At 45.1% G+C, this 23,273-nt stretch overlaps 1 protein-coding gene across 3 annotated transcripts in view; it reads left to right on the top strand.

Moving 5' to 3' along the window:
* The window catches only part of PIK3AP1 (phosphoinositide-3-kinase adaptor protein 1), a 1,822,514-nt gene that overhangs the window by 1,181,780 nt on the left and 617,461 nt on the right, over positions 1-23,273 (top strand). For all 3 annotated transcript variants that reach the window (XM_078643124.1, XM_078643125.1, XM_078643123.1), the window contains exon 11: positions 2,713-2,895. In XM_078643124.1, the coding sequence (XP_078499250.1) occupies positions 2,713-2,895 (183 nt within the window). The remainder of the gene's footprint in view (positions 1-2,712; positions 2,896-23,273) is intronic.

Genomic DNA, 23,273 nt, shown 5'->3' with positions numbered 1-23,273 from the left:
ATGTGGATAGGGGGGACAGGTTTGCTATGAAAGAAATCACTTATTTAGTGGAATGAGAATGTGGGGATGAATGTGTAACAATAATAAATGCATTGGGCTAGTGGCAGACTGTATGAAAGGAAGGGCTATTTGTATTTAAAGAATGTACATCGAGAGAAGATTTCTGGTATCTAAAGTCCAAAGACAATAGAAATAGAGGAAGGACCGACATCATTATTCTATGACATATATGCCTTTGGCTGGGAAAATTTCAACAGAATAGATGGCTCACTGTTAGTTCACAGGGGCTTTGAGTGAGTTTTGACCAGGGTTCAAACCCCACCTCGGGCAATTATTTTTTAATATTATTTTTATTTTTTTAAACAATTTATTTATTTTAGCAGAGTGAAACATAGTCCTTTGGAAATGCTCCACTGATAATAATGAAAGACCAAGTAGAAAATCTATGGCATGTGTCACATCAGATGTGGCATATGCCACATGACAGAGTGACACGTGTCACATGCCAGACTTGGGCTCCAACTCTTACTTCATTCACATTCACTAACTCACACTCACTCATTTATTTTTTATCATTCACACTCTAAAAGTGCCTTACACTGATTCACACTCTTTTATACTCACTCACTTGCAGTTATGAATCAAACTTACTGAGACTCAATTTCACACATTCTCACTCACTACCTGCCACTGAACCACACACACACGTTTACACACACATTCACACTTTCTCATACATACACACACCTTCTCCAATAAAAACACTCTCACCCATAAGCAAGCACACAGCATACATTTAAAAGCGTTTTTACTTACATTAGCTGCCACCAAAGGTCTCATTCCTGCAAAGTGTATGCCATTTTTTATTACACTAATAGTGAGTAATGCAATATTATTCACTATTAGTATAACAAAAAAAAGACACAAAATCAAAAGCGTGGAATCACTCCTGTGTTCTTTGCAATGGTTCTGCCACATCTGAGGCCAGAGTTTGCCGAGGCAGTGCTACTGAGACCCTTAGATGTCGTCTATGAAAGTAAGCCCTCTTTATATGTAGTCTATTAAGTCTGATGGGGCTGGTATCAGTAGTTACAAGCTTATTGTAATTATGAGCTCCATAAAAAAACCACAGATCTATTTTTTTTCACCCACAGATTTTGGCTTCTGAAAGGAACCAAAATCTCCAGGTGAAACTCTTTGATAAAGTATGAAATTACCAGGGGATTAGGACCCACAAATAAGCCCGGGGTACTAACATCGTAGCGTCCCCATTAGAAAACCACATATGCAAATCTGGCATTTTTGAAATTGTGAACACATCCTGTATAAGTGTTTTGCAAGGTATGGAAGACTACATGCGTTTGTGCTTGCTGCAGGCATTGTTTGTTGAATAGCGAGGATATCAACAGTATTTGGCAAAGCCAATGGGTTTGCCTATGCGAGATCTGTTGGCTTAGTCAATATGTTTTTTAAACATGTTACTCAGCAGCATTGACTTCATCATAGCTATTTATTTTTTTCTAGCCGCGTTGCGCAGCTGTGTGAGCTAGAGTAATTGGGCCCACACATATTGAAGACAAAGTAGCTTCTTCATGGGCTTTTCAATAAAGAGCAGAATGGCAAAATTGATTGGTTTGGCCTTTTCCCCCCTGTATTTATGATATTGGGTGTAACTTCTCAGAGGGTGTTTGTGGTGTTACACCCCCCTAATAAATGTATTTTCTGGTAAATAGTTGGGTACAGCTGTTTTCAGTCAGGTATGGTGAGGTGTCTGTTGAAATTCAGCAGGAATTTTTACACAACACAGACAAAAGCGCACACTCACTCTCCTCTCTCTGTTATGAAAGTTTTCAAAGATGTTGGTTATTTTACAAAATATTGTGTTTTCTCTCACTTAGTCCCCCTACCAGTCTGTCCATCTCCCTTTCCCCTGTCCGTTAAGACCCCCTCATGCGCCCTGCTTGCTGAGTAATGTATGCATGTACATGATATGCCAACGTGGTTGTTGGAAAATCTGACACTCACGCCAATCTTTCTGACCAAGTTACAGACCTGATTGTTCATATGTAACTGTTTTGTTTCTTCTCCGAAAACATAATCTGCATTTTAATTGGTACCCGTCTAAATTCAAAGTGATTGCAGGTCAGGCGGTTTAAAACGGGTAAAATAGTGTAGGTTGTAGGTAACATAATCAGTACTTAATTTGGTCATGGCCGGTGGGCCTATTGACACTTTCTTTGGCGAAATAACTTATTTTTCCATCTACAGAGTTTGACCCAGAATAAGAAAGAGCAATGCAGAAAGGAGGAAAGAAAGATTAAGATCATGACGGGAAAATTGTGAATAGAGGGGAAAGCAGGGATGAAAAATATTCTGCACAAGTGAAATAAAGGAGCAGGCAGTGTAGGGTGGTGTATGAAAGGGCTATGAGGTGGAATCGAGACTAGACATCCATGTTATTCGGCAGTCTTGCCAGGCATCTGGGAGTGGCACATCTCACACTGTGCCCTCTAAGGAGAGCAGCTCTCTGGTTTTCTAGTTCTGGAGTACTGGGATCGTTAGCAGGGACAACCATAAAGATTTAGACTGAGTTTTCTCACATGTTTCCTGCATAAGACGTCAGTCATCCACGTATTTATCATGAGCAAATGCACACACTAATGTAGATTTGCCCTAACTTTGTTTTCACCTTTTTGTTGTGTTTTGTGTTAGACAGTGGTCCGGGTGTTTCTGAGGACGGCGACTCTTTTGACAGACTTCGTGAAGATGGCAGTCAAACTCATTTGATTAAATATGGTACCATCCTTCCAGAAATAACGAAGAGACGTCCTGAGCCTCTGCCAAGGACTGAATCCTGCAGCCGTACCGAAGAAGATGAATTGTACATTTCAAAAGGTACATGAACAATCGCAACTTTCTTACTGCTTTGATGTTTCGTTTTTTTCATGTGCACAGGAGGCAAATGCGAAACAACTTAGAAACTTAAGAGCTAGCTCGCTGTTGACATTGGTTAGAAACCTGCAGGGACAGCTCCTCCATTAGGGCGGAGGAGCATCGCCTCACAGCAGAAACTTAAAATGGTATTTGAAATAGCATTTTATGTTTATGCTTCTCGCGCTGCAAGAAAGCAGAAGGCAGGGTATGCCTGGTTGGGGCGGGAAGGAGGCTATGCCTGGTTGGTGGCGGGTGGGTGGGCAGGTCAGGGAGGAGTGGCTTGCACCACTCTGAGTGCCCTGATTGTTTGGTTGGCCTTCTGGGGCCGACTAAAGCAGTCATGCGCACTCTACATTTCCTCTATGTAGGCTGCATGCAGTGCTATCTTATTGGAGACACAGAAACTTTGCACTACCACCCCGAAGGCCTCCCATTCATTTCCCATGGATGCTGTTGAATCTACATTGTCAAACCAAAAATCAGTAATCCTCTTACCAAGCGAGGCCTGGATAACTGTGTCATCAAGCAGGGATACACAATCTGTGAGGTAACGACCTGTCGGGTTTGTCAGATTGAAACAACACTGTCCTTCAGGATCAAAGCAGCGGGGCGATGATCTGATGACTGTCCTACCACTCCCCCTTGTGTTAACTCCCAGAGAGCGAAAGTAGACCACTACTTTGCAAGAGAACACACAGAGGAAAGGGGGAATGGATACAATTTTTAAAAAGCAGCTGAGTATATCCGGCTCAGGTCCCTTCGTTTTCAGGCTCCACGCTTATATCTCATTTCTGATGAACTACTGCTTGGGACTTCACATGGCTGTTTATCTAAAGCTCAAATATGACATAGCAAAAGCGGTATTGAACTGTTCATCATGAAACACTGTAAGTTTGCATAAGAAATGCAAACGGCACTGACAGAGGAAAATCCCAAACTTTCTTTGATCCCCAAAGAAACGGTTGGGTGGGGCGATGGGTATCTGTGGGGGCTGTATCACTTGAATAGAGGCTGGACCTGATGCAGACAACAAAGGAGTATATGATGCAGAAAAGTACCCAGAAGCCTGTGTCCTCCCTCCCTCCTGTAGAAGATTGTACTGGTTGTTCTGTAGTGGCACCTGACGTATGTAGGGGAGGAGGTGGAGTCTAATTCCTAATATATGACACTCCACTACTATCTCGTTTGCCCTTCACAGCCCAGCTACTTCCCTCCATACAGACCTCAGGGCCAGATGTAGGTAACTTCAATTTACCGACTCATAAATACCGAATTTTACCGATTCGGTATTCATGAATCGGTAAATATGAAGGCGGGAGATGTAGATCATTTTTAAATTTGATTTACCGAATCGGTAACATTCGGTATTTACCGAATCGGTATTTCCCATTGATTCCTATGGGCTGTGAAGCCCATAGGAATCAATGGAAAATACCGATTCGGTATTTACCGAATCGGTAAATACCGAATGTTGCAAGGGTGCAGGGGGTGTCACTTTGATACCCTCTAGCACCCCAAGTAAAGGCATGTGTGACATGTGGCACACATACATGCCCTAAGGGCATGTCTGTGTGTCACATTGCACAGTATGCATGCACAGATGTGTATGCAGTGTGCATGCACAGGTAAAATACCGACTCTTAAGGGCCTGTGGCTCTCTCAGGAGTGTCACCTACATTTGGATTTACCGAATCGGTAAAATTACAGATTCGGTATTTTACAGAATCGGTAAATTTACCGAATCTGTAAATTTACCGATTCTGTAAAATAATGGCCCCTACATCTGAAAACCCAAATACCGGTCGGTAACGGCCGAATTCGTCCGTTACCGACCGGTATTACGGCTCCTACATCTGGCCCCTAGTTCCTTCCTTAACTCTTGATTCTCTGTGCGAAAAGCATTGACTTCAATTGACTTCAGGCTGGGTACCTAACGTGAGTTTGACAATCTCTCAGGTTTGTCAGATTGAAACACCACTGACCCTCAGAATCAAACCAACAGGGGCGATGATGGTGTGATGGCTGTCAAACTACTCCACCTTGTGTTAACTCCCAAAGAGTGAAAGTAGGCTACTACTTTGCAGGAGAACACACAGTGGAAAGGGGGAATGGATACAATAAAACAAAACTGCTGAATATATCTGGAAGGCCTCTTCTGAAGGGTTCTCATGGGGAGTAGAAACGTCTACTCTCTGGGAATTTCCAACCTTATGTGGGTTGCCCTGTATGCAAGAAAGGAGACAAGAGTGTATTGTCATTTGCCACCATCGTCACACAGCATGGGCTCAGCATAGTATCCTATGCCGACGGTACCCAGCTCATCCTTTCCCTCACAAAGAATCCCGAAGACACCAGACTCTGCTTCCAAGAAGGAATGAAGGATGTCGCAGCCTGGATGAACAACAGCTGCCTGAAGCTCAAATCGGAGAAGACAGAGGTCCTTGTGCTCAGACCCTCCTCCACCGCCAGTGACAACACCTGGTGGCCTTCCGCCATCAGAAACCCATCCACTCCATCAGACCACGCCCAAAACCTCGGCATCATCCTGATCAATGCAGTCACCTCCACCTGCTTCAACTCCCTCCCCATCCTCCGCAAGATCTTCAAGTGGATCCCCCCTGAATGCAGACACCCATGCACTCATAACAAGCAGACTGGACTACGGCAGTGCCCTCTATACAGGAATCAACAGAACCCTGTTACAAAAGCTCCAAACCATCCAGAACACCTCCGCCAGACTTGTCCTTGGAACCCCACAACACAAGCACATGACCCAGCACCTACAAAACCTCCACTGGTTCCCCGTCGAGAAGAGAGTAACCTTCAAGCTACTCACCTATGCCTACAAATCCCTCCACAACATCGGACCCAAATACCTCAACGAGAGAGTCTCCTTCCATGTACCCAAAAGGAACCTCCGCTCCACCGACCTCACCCTGGCAGGGACCCCACGCATCCGCAGAACCAGAGCAGGCGTAAGAGCATTCTCCTACGTCGCAGCAAAGACCTGGAATGAGCTCCCAGTCAACATCAGACACTCCCCACTCTACACACCTTCAAGAGAAGCCTCAAGAACTGGCTCTTTGACTGATTCTGAGCTGCACCCCCCACCCCTCCCCAGCGCCTTGAGACCCTCACAGGTGAGTGGCGCGCTTTATAAAACCCTGATTGATCGATTGATTCCTGAGTTCACAATCACCAAGAATATATACATTCTTCACCCATTTTATAACAAATACTCACATCCACTCTTCAAGCAGCATTAGCAAGACAAATAATAAAGATAGAGTCCATATTATGATATCCGAAACAAGATAAATTAACCAGATCTTGAAAAGAATATTTATAAAGTTCAGTACCACAGAGAATGGTCCTTCTCTGGATTTGAGGCCAAGAAATCAGTCAAGAATGTAAACAAAAATAAAAGAAACAGAGCAGGAGAAGCGCACTATGCTGGATAAGTATCTGCCAGCACGATGTCCCGCTGATATTCCGGCATCCTCTCTCTTGTTGACAGCACAAAGAAGAGGAAAATAATCTGGAAGGCTCCGACGTTGCACTGGGTGGCACGATCCTCCGCGTCCCAGTGAAAAGATGGAGCAACGCCTAGAGCTATGGCTCAACTCTGTAGGTCAGGGTAAACAAACCACGAGCAGATATGCGGCCGGCAACTTCGACGCATCAGGAAATACCCAAACAGAGGACGTGAAAGGCATGCCCCCTCTTGGGACTAAAACCAAGGCAAAAGGCTAAAAGAAAAGTGCATAGTTGAACAAGTTTGCAAAGGGGAAGGATTTCTTAAATTGTGTTTACCTCGGAAAAGTATTGTCAAGCTCTGGCCTATCCCATGGGTTTGGTTTATATACTGCTTACCGATTACTTAGTGATCACAGGAAATAGCTTTCCTGACTGCTCTGATGTCTTCTGAGAGTTGCAGTTCGATTTCCTTCTCTTAACTGATTTGTCCTCTATCAACACCTTCACCCTAGTCAGACAGTCATATGTAAGTGGTGTGAGCTTTGATGTATGTGTGGAGATACCACTTGACCATGGACCCATCCTACGGTACACAACCATAACACCACCAGAAAGTGCATAGTAAGGGGAAGTAGTCTGAATAAGTCTATGCCAGGTACTCAGCATCCACCACCCTCTCGTTTGCAGCATCACAACATAACACCCTATCCAGACATACCTCAAAGTTATGAAAGCCAGCCTGATAGGAGTAAGCCTAGACCCTGGGATTCCATACCCCTTCAACAATATACAAGGCCCCATTGCCTTGCCCAGGCTCAAAAGGTTCCCTCCAATGTATGTGTAGGTGCCGAGCACAGGGAGGGGTTACCTGTCCGGTGTTACGTCTGCCATACAATTGAAGTCTTCCTCCACTATCCTCAAATAAGGCAGCATTTCCAGCAGGAGGGACATCAAGCTATTCAGAAATGAAGGTTGGTCAGTATTTGGGGCATAGATATTTAGCAAGGTGACATCTTTGCAGTCTAATGTTCCCGGACCAGCACATATCTACCCTCAGGGTCAGTGACTGCCTTATGCCATTGAAAAGGCACCCCGGGTCTGATTAAAAAAAGGGCCCTCTTCACAAATGTGAAGTAAGCAATGTGGTACAGTTGACTCCTCCATCCTTTATATAGAGCTCATACTTCAGAATCCGATAGATGTGTGACTTGCAGAAACGCAACTGTGCCCCCCTCTGCTTTAAGTAGGCCAGGACATTATAGTGCTAAGAGGGCCTGCACATTACAGGTGATCAATTGGATTTTGTCAGCTATCCAGACGCACACTCACGTGTCCCAGTGAGCGATGGAACTCCACGCCAGCCACACAACTGGAGCTCTTACCACCAGCCACCCAAAACAGTCACACATGCTGCACACCCACCACCAGCAAACAAACCAAATAAAAAATCAAGATAAAACAATAAAACTCCCTCAACTCCCCCCTCGGTCTGTGATATGTGTACATCCTGTTCAAACAAAGTAAGGCAAGCAGCCTAAAATTAGGGACAGTCAACGAGGGACAACCAAGTCTCAGAATGCTCAGTAGGGGAAAAAGTCCAACAATCCAATAATCAAACAGTGTGCAAAACTGTGAGAAATTCACACGTAGCACAGACAGCACCGTATTTGCCCGGCTCCCACCCAGCGAGAAGAAGAGAAAAAAAATTGAGACAATGAAGCACATAATGATATGATACACCCACCACATTGCAGCACCACAAATGAGGCAGGCACCTCCAAAACATAGCTGTTATCCAGTCAGGGTTCAAATAATGTAATCTGCCATGCCTAGGGTGACTAAGCATTGAGAAGCCCTCCACTCTCTCTGGTAGTCTGACAACCTTGATGGTATTACGGTGGGTCCTCCCTTTCAGGTCGTCCAACCTGGCAGCTAGTCCCTGAGTGTGTGCCTCCAATTTTGTGAGGCAACATTCTGAATTTCGGGCGTCAGGGGCTAAAGTTTGGACTGTTGCCTCAAGAGCAAACACTATTTCTACCACTTTCTTAGAGTCCTCACAGATGAGGCCTAGCTCGATTGCAGTATAGTATCAATCTTGACCTCCAGTAACTCCCCAGTAGCATTGATCACGGCCAGTAGCTTATCAAGTTTGCTTTCCATGTTTGAAGCGTCTCCACCCCCTGCTTGATCCCCTCCTGGGGAGCGCTCATCGGACATCATCCTTGGGCCTCCAAATGTGACACCTACCTGGGGCAGAGAAGGGAGAGCAAGACTCACCCAAATTCAGTATCCAAAGTCAGAGGCAGTAATGACAGGAGGTGGGGCACCATCAAACAAAACCGTAAAAGTAGTGATGGAGGGCGCAATGCTGGTGGTAGAATCTAAAGCTAACACCAAACGGAAAGCCGGGGGGTGACCACCTGCACCACCACCTAACAAATGTTACAGCACTCCAGGAGGGCCCCCACGGGCAACAGGGGCAATCCCCAGTCAACAAGCCGAGCTCCAGCTTGATCATCTGCATTTCTTTGTGGGCAAACCCACAAGAATCACAAGAATCAGGATCATGACTCAACAGCAACCAGTGTGTATTAATATCGATTTACTGATATAATTGGCCTGAATTGATTGTGCAACCGATGCCCTGTAATGTGTTCCTATAGCAACAGGAGTTACAATTTTCACTAACATATTCATCAAACCTGCGATCCAACATGTAGAAACTACAGAATAGGGAATTACCTTTAAATCAGCATGCTTGACCAGGGGTCTCCTACAAGTACCTTGGTAGCTACTGGTAGCTAGTCAGCACCCTAAGAGTACCTCTCAGAGGTGAAGGCAAGCACAGTATCTCAGATAGTCTCTGCATATTAAAGAAGGCAGCAAAGCTCATCTCCAGGCCCTAGGAGTGACAGCTAAACAAACCAATGCCAGGGACTCATGATAAGATCCAAACATACACACTGTGTTGGCCTATGGGTTCTGCCACTTGACCATCTGTATCCACTCTCAATGTAACTAAGGGGAATATGTACAAAGCTTTTGTGTTTTTCGGAAATGGGCTTAGCACAAATGGCCATATGTGACAGCAAAATGCAATTTTTTATCAGTCAGTCAGTCAAATTTGCCTTTATTTCGATATAAAACTGTTACAACCTGTTGGTTCATTCCGTCCACCCCTGCTCCCTGACCCCTGTTGGTATTGCCCGCTGTGAAGCTTGTTGTAGAATGTTGGAATGCTCTCCAGTGAGGAGAGTGGATGGCCAATAAAAGAGTTGTACTATATCCAGCTGTATCCTGTTTCTTCAGTACAACTTTACTTCCAACACTGGCGACGGAACTGTGCAGGGGACATTAGTGGCCATCTCCCCTTTGTGTGCTCTCTCCACACAGCAGCGTACAAGGTCCTTGAAGTAAGGGGATTGCTTGAAATACCTGGACCCCTGTGTACCTATATCGTTTTGGAATTATTGAATGAACTTTGCCTTTGATGTGCTTACGGGGATAGAGGTGAGCCTGCAGACGTGAAGTGAATTGTGTGACAAGCCGTCTAAAGAGGAGCGTGTGAAATTTCTTATGTGGAAGCTTTTTCCCTTCCCCCTTACCTTGATGTGGAAGAAAGCCGGCGCGTGAAGAGGGCAGCATGCTGAGGAAGTCTTGTGCTGGATCGTTTCTGTTGTCGGCGAGAGTACACCTGGCGTTGTTTGACCCTGTATGCTTAGGAAGTTTCTGGCAGTGGGCCGCTTCAGATTGCCGGCGGGAGTACACCTGGCTGTCCTACTCCCATTTACAGTTATCCAGTGGTGGCGGTTTACTAAGCTTCCTGAGCAGTATTTGGGCTCGGCGGTCCAGTGGGAGCTGAGTAAATAAACTCTTAATCCATGGGTTCAAGTGCGGACAGGCATCGTTGTGGTAATTTGCGTGCCTGGGAACTGTGACTGCGTATCAACGCCCCTGAGTTTCCAGCCCGCCCACTCCTGTCAGACGTTCAGGAGGCCGTTTTCATCCGGGTTTTCAGCAGTGTTTTCAGACGGCGCCTGCGTAGTTGCCGTTTCCTTCAAAGAGAAGTTAGCCTTGTCAGTGTGCCCAGTTTCCGTCAAGAGAGCTGTGCCGGCGCACCATTAGCAAAGGGCCGGTCTTGCCAAAGTCGTCCTTGGTTTAGTTTAACTTTCCGGGTGTCAGTTTCTGCCGAAGGACCTTCAATAATAACTGTTCAAGCTCAACGAAGATTCCCTCATATGAGCAAGTGGACATCAATAGAACTGCGCACCGCTGGTATTTTATTACTGACGCGTCTGTTTCAAGTAAAGACGAAGATCCCCTCAGAGCCGGCTCACTGCGAGATACGGGCAAGTGGACATCAGTAAGAGCTGCGCAGCGCTGGACATTTAGTCTGACTGTGGGTGTTCGTTTCTTTCTATATAAAACGACTGTTGAAGGTCTATTACTGGTGAATCTACACCTAATTTTCCAATATCCTTTTTTTCCAGTGCCTTACTGTTCTTGTTTTAATCATATTGATAAGGGGCTGTGTGCTATTCGAAAGGTTATTGTATTCCAAAGGTTATTGTAAACTTTTTTGTGCTAGAATATTGTGGTTACTCTTCTATCACACCATGGCAGCAGCAAGCATGAATCAACCCCCGCCTTTCTTAAATGACATAGGGGAACCTGAGATTAGCTGGAAGGAATGGGTGAAGCTTTTCGAGTCTTACCTTATAGCCATTGGGGGACAAAGGTTCAACTCTATAAGGAAACAACATATACTACTCCACAATCTGGGTGTGCAAGGGCGTAAAGTATATGAAAATTTACCTGTACCAGAGCAGGATGCTAATGCGGTGGGGGAGGTGGATGTTTTTGTACAGACCATGGAAAAATTGGAGAAACATTTTGGGGATAGAATCAATGTGGTTTTGGAGCGCCACAAATTCTTTAAAAGAAGTCAAGGGAAACAGGAGTCTGTACAAAATTATATTGCTGTTCTGTGGGGTTTGACTCAACTATGTGAATTTGGGGACCTCACCGACTCCTTAATAAGAGATCAATTGGTGAGGTGTACCAATAATCCACGTATCCAGGAGAAGTTGTTGGCTAAGAATCCAGGGCTTAAGGAAGCTGTTGAAATAGCGAAGTCAGTGGAGCATACAGCAAGGTGTGTCAAAGAGATGAGACCAGAAGGGGTGGCAGTGGCTGCCATAAGTGATACTGAGGAGAGATTAGATGTATACAAAATTAAGTTTAAGGAAAAGGCCAGTACCAAGATAGAGCACAGAGAGAAGAGCCCTAAGTGTTATCGGTGTGGCAGTAACAACCATTTTGCCACCTATTTCCAATGCCCCGCCAAGTATGTCACTTGCAAGAAATGTAATAGAAGGGGGCATTTTGCCAGGGTGTGCCGTGATGGGGAGTTACACTCAGGAGAAAACGAAAGAAGTAATGAAAGGGGTGCCAATAGAGAAGTAAAATGTATTGAACAAAAAATGGAAAAGTTTATTTTGCAGGTAAAGGACATTGATGACACTGTGAATTCCATTTATCCTAAATGTGATGTATTAGTTGATGATGAACACATTGAAATGTTCGCTGATTCATGTTCTCCTTTCACATTGATCAATAAGGATGACTATGTTTCCATGGGTGAAAATAAGATTAGCAATTTAAAGAACCCTGATATTTCTCCTTCAGGTTATAATAAGGGCAATATACCCCTGTTGGGTATGAAGGATGTGCGGATCCAATTCAAAGATAGGAAAACTTATGGGACAATATATGTAGTCAAGTCTGGTTCAAACCTTTTGGGATGGGTTCACCAAAAACAGTTGGGAATCATATTGGACCCTAATAGTCCAGAACAAGTTTTGCTTACTGAAAATTTCCCGGGAAGTGAAAAGATTTGTGATGAATTCTACCCACTTTTCAGAGAGGAGCTAGGATGCCTGCACAACTTCCAACATAGGATTAAACTAAAACTAAATGCCAAACCTGTGGTGCATGGCCTGCGCTCTGTGCCCCTCAAACTCAAAGAATCCCTAGAAAATGAACTGCGCAAGCTGTGTGATTTAGACATTATTCAACCAGTTGGATGTTCTGAATGGTTGGCCCCTATTGTTCTTGCGGCCAAATCAAATGGGGAAGGAATCCGCCTCTGTGTGGATTTGCGCAGTTTAAATGACTGTATCTGGGTGGAGAGACACCCTTTGCCAGTCATAAATGAGATGCTAAGCACCATGGGCCCAGCAAAATATTTCAGTGTAATAGATTTATCCATGGCGTACCACCAGATTGAATTGCATCCGGACTCAAGGCCACTCACGGCGTTTATTACGCCGTTTGGAGCTTTTATGTTTAAAAGAATGCCGTTTGGCCTTGCGTCGGCCGCAGCAATTTTCCAAAGAGTCATGCAGAAGATCCTCGAAGGAGTTGAACACACCATGTGTTTTCAAGATGACATCTTGGTGTATGGCAAAGACTCAGAAGAACACGATAATGCTTTAAGGCTGGTTTTCAGAAAACTCATGGACGCAGGACTTACTGTCAAAAAGGAAAAGTGCAGGATTAAGGTGAAACAAGTGGAATATTTGGGCCATTCCATCACAGAACAAGGTTTCAGACCTAAAGGAAGTTTAATTCGTGCAGTGAAAGAGGCTCCGAGTCCACGTAACAAAGAAGAACTCAAATCCTTTTTGGGACTCATGGAGTACATGTCTAAATATGTGGACAATTTTGCAACAAAGTGTGAGCCTATGAGAGAGATGTTGAAAAAAGACAAGGATTTTGTGTGGAGTGAAGAGCAAGAGGCTGTAGCTATCGCTCTAAAGGAGGATCTAATCAACTCCCCAGCGCTTGGTACGTTTGATCCAACCCAAAAAACCATTCTTGCAACGGATGCATCAAACTACGGTTTGAGTGCCACTTTAGTCCAGAAGGATGGTAGTGAAGAAAAGGTAATTGCCTATGCGTCCAGGAGCCTATCTCCCCCGGAGAAAAACTACGCTGTAATTGAACGAGAGGCCCTGGCGTGTTTTTGGGCGGTCAGACATTTCAAGTTTTTTTTATGGGGGGTGAGGTTCACTATACGGACGGACCACAAACCCCTCATATATGTATTTTCGGTGAAAGGCCTGGAAAATTGTACCCCACGGATCAGCAGGTGGATTCTGGGTATAGAACATTATAATTTCAAGGTCGAACATGTACCAGGCAAAGAAAATACAATTGCAGATTTCCTCTCCAGATCGCCACTACCAGAGGAGAAAGAACCTGAGGAAGCTCTAGACAGCCCGATAATGATGATGAATTTTCCTGCCATCACTGAGAAAGAGTGGGAAGACATTATGAGGAATGACAGAGAACTTAAAGTGCTAATGGAGCAGATCAAGGAAGGATGGCCTAACAAGAAAAGGGACGTTAATGCAGAGCTGGAAGAGTACTGGGAAGTACGGAATGAATTGAGTACCATTGGAGGAAAAGTGTACCGGAATAACAGAGTAATTCCGCCCAGGGAATTACGGAAGAGAGTCATAGACTTGGCACACGAAGGCCACCTTGGTCGTAGTGCCACAAAGGCCAGAGTGAGGACGAATTTCTGGTTTCCCAAAATGGACAACATGACAGAAGAAGCTGTGAAGGAATGTGGAGCATGCGCCAAGAGTGACAAGTCTAAAACAATTCACAAGTCTCCCCTTTCTCCAGTAGATGTTCCAACTAAGCCATGGAGCAAATTGGCGTTAGACATCATTGGACCCATGCATATGCTAGGTGTGCAAAAAAAGTTCATGTTGGTTCTGATTGACTACACCTCTCACTGGGTGAAGCAAAAATTTGTGCACAACATCAACACCAGAGCAGTAATCCAATTTCTGAAAGAGGTATTTTGTGAAGAAGGTATACCCTCCACAATAGTTACCGACAATGGGGTACAATTCACCTCTGAAGAAATGCAAAGCTTTCTGGAAAATTCAGGTGTCAGACATGAGACCACAGCTCTCTACTGCCCCAAAGCAAATGGCATGGTGGAGAGAGCAAATAGGATCATCAAGGAGAATATCCAGCTAGCCACTGTTAATGGACAAGATGTTGAGAACTCTTTGAGAGAATGCCTGTGGGCTTACCACACGGCGCCCAATAAAATAACTGGGGTTTCTCCTTTTGTGTCTTTACGTGGAAGGGAGCCTAGTACCAAGTTTAACCCCTGTTGGTTAAATGGGGGCGATGTCAGGGATGTAGATTGGGAGGAGGCAGGAGAGAAAGTCAAACAACATCAAACTAAGTACAAACAGTGGTACGATAAGAAACATGGCGCGAAGTTTCTTAGGTGGGAAGTGGGGGACATGGCGCAAGCCAGAAGGAACACCAAATTGGGAACTGACATCAGCAAATTCTACTCCCCCAGCAAGATTGTAAAAGTGTTAAAAAATGTTGTACAGTTTGAAAACGGTCAATGGTGGAGTTTTGACCACATTGTAAAAGTGCAGTCATAACCTTTGTTTTTTGCAGGAACAAATTGTTGTCTCTTCTGCATCTGTCAAATTGTGTTAACCTTTCCTGTTGATACGCCCTGTGGGTACTTATTATAAGGAAGGGAGATGTGTTACAACCTGTTGGTTCATTCCATCCACCCCTGCTCCCTGACCCCTGTTGGTATTGCCCGCTGTGAAGCTTGTTGTAGAATGTTGGAATGCTCTCCAGTGAGGAGAGTGGATGGCCAATAAAAGAGTTGTACTATATCCAGCTGTATCCTGTTTCTTCAGTACAACTTTACTTCCAACAAAAACATATCTTGAAAAGCAATACACAAACATAGTAAAAGGATAAAAGAGCCAATCCATATAAAATACAATCATAAAAAATGAAATACGAATGGCATCAATAATTTACATAAAATAGTCAACATAGAGATTAAAAGTTAAGCCATATACCTAAGCCTTTTTGATCTGATTAGCCATGCCCAGCTTAAAAACTTTGCCATACCATAGACAAATCGGAGCCGTGTATCAGATCTCAGTATTCGCAGTGCTACACTATAATGTCTGGTGCCCAGCTCTTTACACAAAGGTTTAAGCCACCTGTGGCGAGGAGCTTTATAGGCAGGGCATTCAAATAAAAAATGGGGAACCGACTCAGTCCTAGTAGCACAGAAAGGACAAAACTTACTGGTCTGTGCCGGGATCTTCCAACGAGCGGTCAATTCACACAAGGGAAGCGCTTCTATTCTAAATTTAAAATATAGGGCTCTATCTCTAGATTTTGAAATAGCATCGAGATAGGGTTCACATAGGGTTACTTCCTTTACTATTAAGAATTCTCTGGTGGTTCGACACAAGTTAGGGTTAGTATTTCTTTTGTTCGTTACCCACTGCCAATAAGCTTTTTTTAAGACTGCCTTAGGGGGTGCGGACATAGAGTGCCAAAATTCGCCAAATCCCAATTCTCCAAGGAGATGCTTAACATCCCTTAGCCATCCTATTTTACACCAGCCTGACAACGATAAAACCTCCTTTAGCCCTTCTGCGTAGCTGGTAAGTTCAGGGACTCTCCATAGGCGAGCCCAGAGAAGAAGGGGTCGTAATCTGGCCTGGTCTTTAATAGGGCGACAACCCATGTGTAAGAGCAAGGGTAAAGTGGGGGTATTGCACGAGAGACCCATTAGGTCCTTCAGAAACTTGTTCTCTGAGCAAGATAACTGTTCCATATTCTGTGCTCCCCAAAGCTCTGCTCCATAAAGCGCAGCACTAACACTTCTCGCCTTGTAGATGTCTAGCACCGGGGCGATAGGTTTGAAAGTAGATAGCCGCTGCTCTTTAAGTAGGGCCCCCACCACCCTTTTATGGCTCAATAACATCTTTTGGAGATGGCAGTTCCACTTCATGGTATCAGACAGGCGAATCCCTAAATAATCGAAGACCTTGACCCTTTCCAGAGACACCATATTCAATAAAGGTGGTCGGCCGTGCTTTTTTGGGGGATTCAAGACCAAATATTTGGTCTTTTCAGTGTTAATTTTCAAACCCCGAGATTCGCAGAAGGATTGAAAACTATCAAGAAGACTCTGTAGCCCAACCGGGGTTTTAGAAATCAAAAGGGTACCGTCTGCAAATAATAGGGTAGGTATTTTCCTGCCCGCCAGGGTAGGAGCATCTGAAGGATGTTTTAAAAGATGCTCCACCACTCCGTTGACATACAATGAAAACAGAGTGGGGGCGAGAAAGCACCCCTGGCGGACGCCCCTATTTACTGTTATTTGGGCGGTCTTTTGGCCCTGTTTACCCCACCGCACCTGTGCAAAGTTCTCAGCATGGAGCTTTATTAATCAATGACAGCAGATACGGGGGCATTCCCAAATCAGACAGTACCCTCCATAGGCAACCACGGGGCACTAGGTCAAATGCAGTGCGCAAATCAATAAAAGCAAGATACAGACTGCCTTTGCCCAGTACAACCACCTTCCAATAGAGCAACAGCAGTCGAAAGGACTGCTCGATGGTCCCGGTGCCTGACCTGAAGCCCGCTTGGAAGGCGGAGAGGATCCCATTGTCCTCTACCCACTGAAGCACCCTCCCCAGGACCACCTTCCCTGCAACTTTCTGCGATGAGTCTATCAAGCTTATAGGTCGATAGTTTGCTGGGTCGTCCCTACTCCCTTTTTTGTCGAGGCATTAGCAACTTTGGTTGGTGCCTGAAGAACAGTAGTCCCTGCTAACCCATCCTCCCTAATTCTGGTGTGGAGTATAATTAGGATTTTAGGGAAAAAATGTTATCAAGGGTAGCCTGCTCAAATCTGTCCAACCGCTCCGTCAGCCCTTTAGCTCTCTCTAGGACTGGAAGAAGCGGAGATTTCATTAGATGTTCAATCTGAGCAATCGGTGGAATCTCAGGAGAGGGGCCTGTAGCAGGAACAAATGTAAAGCCTACACTTGTTTTCTCACCTGAGAAACCAGAATCGGCTCCCCCTACCTGCCCCTGGGAAAGTTTAGCTCCCGCCCCGAGCCCTTGGAGGTCAAACCTCCCCTAATGCCAATCCTCCTCGGTTGCTTGTGAAGTTTAAAGTAGCTACCTTTTCGAGGACTAGCAATGCGTTTCCTTTTCGTGGGGGCTCCTCCAGCTACTATCAATGGTGGTGTCACGGGATGAGGAGTAAGATTCTCATGACAGAGTGAGGTAGGTGGGGAAACTAAAGGAGCAGGAGGCTCAGCTGGTTGTGAGTCTGGCAGGGAGGTCCCTTCCCTACATGGCGCCATAACAGACAGACAGCCTCTCTAATCTATCCAGACTAGTCCTAATGGCAACTACTCGTGGGTGATCAGTACAAATAGTGTCATTAACCACAGGGTTAACAGGGTGTACTGGGGAAAGAGCTAATGCCAGAGGGCCCAAGGATGAACGTTTGTTGGCAAGTAGTTCCTGAGTAAGACGACGTTCGGTCATAGCAATTTATTTCTCAATAACCGTAACAACACGGGTAATAAATTGGTCCATGGTGCCTATTACACTGCTGCTTCCCCCCCTCAAACTCTTACCAGAACGTGTTGACATTGGCATAAATAGTCCCACAAGGAAGCAAGAAGCTAATTAGAAAACCTGATACAACAATGTGGAAGAAGTAAACAGCAGTACCTAAAACACGAGTTCACCAAAAGCTGGACCTCAGGGGGGTGGCCCAGCCCGGCCCCTCTTGGCCCCGGACGGCTACAGACGGCCCGCCCTTTGCCCAGGCTTCTCCCGGGACGCTCCCGCGCCGCGGGTGATCAGGTCTATTAAATAGCACGTGGGATGTCCGAGGGCGGGGCTTGCCGCCGAACGCAGGACCAGCTGTGTGTGGCTAGGCAGGGACTCCTGGTACTTGGAGTCTCTGGTGGCGTTCGGCGCGGTCTTCAATCAGCCCACTCGCCCCTCAGTGCACTCTCTCACGGCTCCCAAGCAGGCTCCCTCCGGTGACTTAAGTCGCAAAGCGGCACCCACAAAGCGGGTGCGGCAAGATGTAGCGTTCTCCTGCCACAAGGAACAGCAGGTACAAAGGGCTTCTTGCAGTCAGAAAGTTTGTCCCAAAGCTGGTAGAGAGGAGAGAGGTTTTAACTGTAGAGTGCGGGCGGGGCTAGCCGCCGAACACGGGACCAGCTGTGTGTGATCAGGCACGGACTCCTGGTACTTGGAGTCCCTGGTGGCGTTCGGCGCGGTCTTCAATCAGCCCACTCGCCCCTTAGTGCACTCTCTCACGGCTCCCAAGCAGGCTCCCTCCGGTGACTTAAGCCGCGAAGCGGCACCCGCGAAGCGGGTGCGGAAAGGTGTAGCGTTCTCCTCCCACAAGGAACAGTAGGTACAAAGGGCTTCTCGCAGTCAGAAAGTTTGCAATTTTTTATTAAGCATGAGCGGATTTTGCGGATTGGCAATCCGCGGATCTGCGGATTTGCGTATTTGCGGATTGCGACAATACGCAAAATCCGCGGATCCTAGCGTATTTTTTTTTGCGTGTTCGCACGGGTTTCTGCAAGTTCGCGAGGGTTTTATTGTACAAAACGCTCGCGAACGTGCAGAAACCCGTGCGAACACAATGTGCCTACTCATGGCCAAACGGACGGGGCTTCCATGCGAGTGCACATGCCTCTTGTGTGTATAAAAGGTCAGAGGCCGATCAGAGCAGCAGATGAAGATACAGAGACTCCTGGTCACAGGAACAGCACAGGGATTGTGCTGCACATGCCTCTTGTGTGTATAAAAGGTCAGAGGCCGATCAGAGCAGCAGATGAAGATACAGAGACTCCTGGTCACAGGAACAGCACAGGGATTGTGCTGCACATGCCTCTTGTGTGTATAAAAGGTCAGAGGCCGATCAGAGCAGCAGATGAAGATACAGAGACTCCAGGTCACAGGAACAGCACAGGGATTGTGCTCGTGAAAGTCAAGGATGCAAAGGCCTCTATCCAGCATCACAGCTGACTTTCGACGGTAGATGTGGTAAAGAAGGCACATTGCCCAGCCTCGACGACGCTCTCGATTGTTTCTGGGATGATGAATGAGTCACTGCATTTGAGCTTCAACTAGTTCCAGTGACCATGTTTGTGTTTACAATGGCGCCAGCAAGCTGCCAGCGCCGTTGTAAAATAGTTACAAAGTTAGCTTGCACAGGAAGCACTTAGATAAAATAAAGCAGCACCTGCTTCGTTTTATCTAGTGGTTCCTGTGCAAGCTAACTTTGTAACTATTTTACAACGGCGCTGGCAGCTTGCTGGCGCCATTACATGAGTGGGTGGGGGTTCAACTTTTGAACCCGTTACATCCGCGGATTTTTTCGGATTTTGTGAAAAATACGTAAAATACACGGATTGCGTATTCACCAAAAATCCGAAAAATCCGCGGACGTAACGGATTTGCCGCCCATGCTTATTTTTTATGTACATATACCAAATTGTTACAGAATTGCAAGTTGGTTTAGTGATTTGGCATTTGGAAGGGGCGTGTTTAGGGCGTCCCTTCCAAATGCTGAATTGTAGTGGTATGTATGAATGGTGTATTATCGGATTCCAGTTGCAAAACTTTCATTTTTTATCTACACTTAAAAAAAAATGTATCCTTATTCGCATCAGAGCACAGTCGGCATTAGGTGGCCTGTCTATACCATTTCTCGGTTTCAAGGAGACGTAGGCCATCGAGTTGGAGACCTGGGACAATGCCCGCCTACTGGTATGCCATAACCCCCAAAATGCCGCTGACCCCTTTGTAGAGGGGAAAAAGATCTCATTCCCTTCAGGTGGATTATGACCGAAGGCTGTTGGTACGGGCCTGCACACAATGGAAACTGGGTGGAGAGAGCAAGGCCCGGCCCAGCCAGAGAGTTTCCAGAGAAGCATAATCGTAGGATCTAAAAGGATAATTTAATAATAGTATTTGGTAATATAGAAACACAAATTTAAGGCCCAGGACTCTATCCACCCCAAATCAAATCAAACCGGTCCCAAGAAACTAACGCAGAGACCTATTGAGCAGACAGGCCCATACTACTTTCCTCTTACTATTCTGCAGTCTGCCCAGATCTATCTTAGAGGTCCTGTATAAAGAAGACAGCCATTTTGAGTGATTGGGAGGTGTAGCCTCTACCCATCTCCTGCAAATTTCTCTCCTTGCCAACAAGATTGCATAAGATAGAAAACCCCTTATAGGACCTCTAATTTCACTTCTTATTCCAAAAATAATCAGGGGGAAAGAAATCTGAACTGGAGTTCCCACAATGTCAGTTAAAGTGGCACCTACTCTCTCCCAATATTCTGTCAGCCCCGGGCAATCTTTGAACATATGTATATCAGAAGCGTTTGCTAGGTCGCATTTCTAGCAGCTTACTGGGGAGCCATTAGATATTTTAGAAAGTCTTGCTGGAGATAGATAGGGTGTATGAATGGTGAAGTAGTGGTTCCTCCTAAGCCAGGTAGGTTTTACAATATCAAATAGAATTTGGAAAGAAATCTGCCACAAATCCTGCTAATCTTCTTCTGGCATGGAGGTTTTCCACAATTCTTCCGCCAATTTAAAATCTCCTCCCACAGCTTCCTCTATAGACCAGTAAAAAAAGAGACCTCCTTGTTCCCCCAGGTTTTAAAATCAGTTGTTCCTCCAGAGTGTTCCCTATTCCTATCGGCTTTTTAAGATTCTGTGACCAACTCTGCAGTTGTAAATATTTAAACCTAGACATGCCCACCTCCAACATACTGTTTAGGGATGCCCATGGTAAAAGTGACCCCTCAAAAGTCAAGTCCCTCCACACAGTAAGCCCAGCTGTTCTAAGTGGTGTAGCTAGTTTGTCTCTTAGGCATTCTGGAATCCCTGGCGAATCCCACAGGGGGACTAAGCTTGAAAAGTAATTCAAGCCCATACATCGCTTAATTCTGGCCCACATTCGGGCTGCTGCCAAAAAAGACTTTCAACCTGATTTTTTTGAGGAACTTTTGGTCACCATATCTAAAAAAGAACCCCTCCAGTGGCAACCCCAGCCCCTCAATCATAGCAAAAAACATGACACCCCTACCTGTGTTATCTGGGGATTTCAGGAGCATCCTAGAATGCGATAGTTGAAAGGCCCAGGCGTAGTACTGAAGATCCGGAAGAGGAAGACCCCCTTTCTCTCTACTACACCTATGCTTCTTCCATGCTATCCTCGTGGCCTTATATGCCCAAGCAAATGAATTGATAGTTTGCTGCAACTTATCAATCAATCCAATGGTTTTCAAAATGTAGGGGGATAGTGTTAAATAGAAATGTAATTTTCGGTAACATGATAATTTTAATTAAGTTGATCCTGCCTAAGATGGTCAGTGGGAGATGGGCCCAGGACTTTATACATTTCTGACAATCCTTAGAGATGTTAGAAAGATTGGTCACAGCGATCTTGTCTATGTTCTGCACTATTCTGACTCCCAGATATCTCATCACACTCTTCGTCTGATATTGGCCCCCTGGCAAATTCCACGCCATGATCTCTGTCTTTTCTGCGTTCACTTCATAGCCAGAGACCCACCCAAAATCTTGTGCAAGTCTAAAGACCTGAGGAAAAGACGTCTCTAATTCAGATGACAAATCAAGACATCATCTGCATACAGGGCTACCTTCCTCTCACAAGTGCCAAACCTGAATGATGTAATACTCGGTTCATCCCTTAAGCATTGAGCAAAAGGCTCAATATATAAACTGAAAAGTAGCGGAGAGAGTGGGCATCCCTGTCTGGTACCTCTGGTGATCTTAAAGGGATTGGTTAGTTTTCCATTACCCAGCAGTCTTGCCAGCGGGTCTTGGTATAGGAGCTGTATAGTACGGCAAAATTTATCTCCCAGGTTAACTTTCCCATTACTACAGAGAGATATGTCCAGTTGACCCTATCAAAAGCCTTAGGGGCGTCCAATGTCATCACACTACTCAATGAGCTCCCTCATAGTCTATATATATTTTACAATCAGACATAGTTCTTGTTAATCATAAGTCTATGGAATCACACAACTGTAAGAATTATTTTACCCATTATCTTTATTTATTTTTCTATGTTATTTCATTATTTTATTTCTTTTCATTTCATTTCATTTCTTATTTTTTGTTTTTATCTTATTTTAAATTTTTTCAAAATCAAAATCTTAACAGATACAAAAGATAAATGTGAACATTTCCATTCAATATTATAAAACCAATCCTGTACAAAGGACACAAGCAACATTATTGTAAACCCTGGTTTGTGTACAATAAATACATATACCTCCCACTCAATCATACACATTCACACACTCACAAAACCTCATACATATAGCACCTGTACATGGTAGATACAACCAGATGAATAGCGGGCCTCTATATAATCCAGTTTGTAAAGGTCTTAGAGCACAAGGCTCAAATAAAGGGTCGACGCGCGTTTCAGTGGTAAAAAGAAGATTAAACCACCTTCATCAGGACCTTGTCATATATCGATACACACTGTGCACCACTCCCAGGGATACCTAAAAGTACAGATAAGGAAAAAATACTGTTGTCACTACAGATTCCAATTAATTACCATATACTACATATTTAGATAATTCATCTGGCCAATGTCATTGCTGCCAAAGGTAGAGAAAAAGTGGAAGCCACATCTATAGCGCCAATAAAATTGTGTGGGAGGTCGGATACATTTCTACCTCTTATAAAGCCTTTCTGATCTAAATGTTGGAGGCAGCCTGCTACTATACCCAACCTATCCGTAAGAATCTTCGTAAATGTTTTATAATCTAATCCATGTTGCAGGCAGGAGAACATGGTGGCTGCTAGCTGAGCAGTCGCTTGCCGCTGGAGGCACTTACGCTCAGTTCCTTCCCTTCCTTTTGTCATAAATTGAGGCTTTGTCCTGGTGGTTT

This window comes from Lissotriton helveticus, chromosome 5_1 (assembly GCF_964261635.1).
Source record: "Lissotriton helveticus chromosome 5_1, aLisHel1.1, whole genome shotgun sequence".
Lineage (NCBI taxonomy): Eukaryota > Metazoa > Chordata > Amphibia > Caudata > Salamandridae > Lissotriton > Lissotriton helveticus.
The sequence above is the reverse complement of the archived record's forward strand: the minus strand, read 5'-3'. Positions and strand labels throughout refer to the sequence as shown.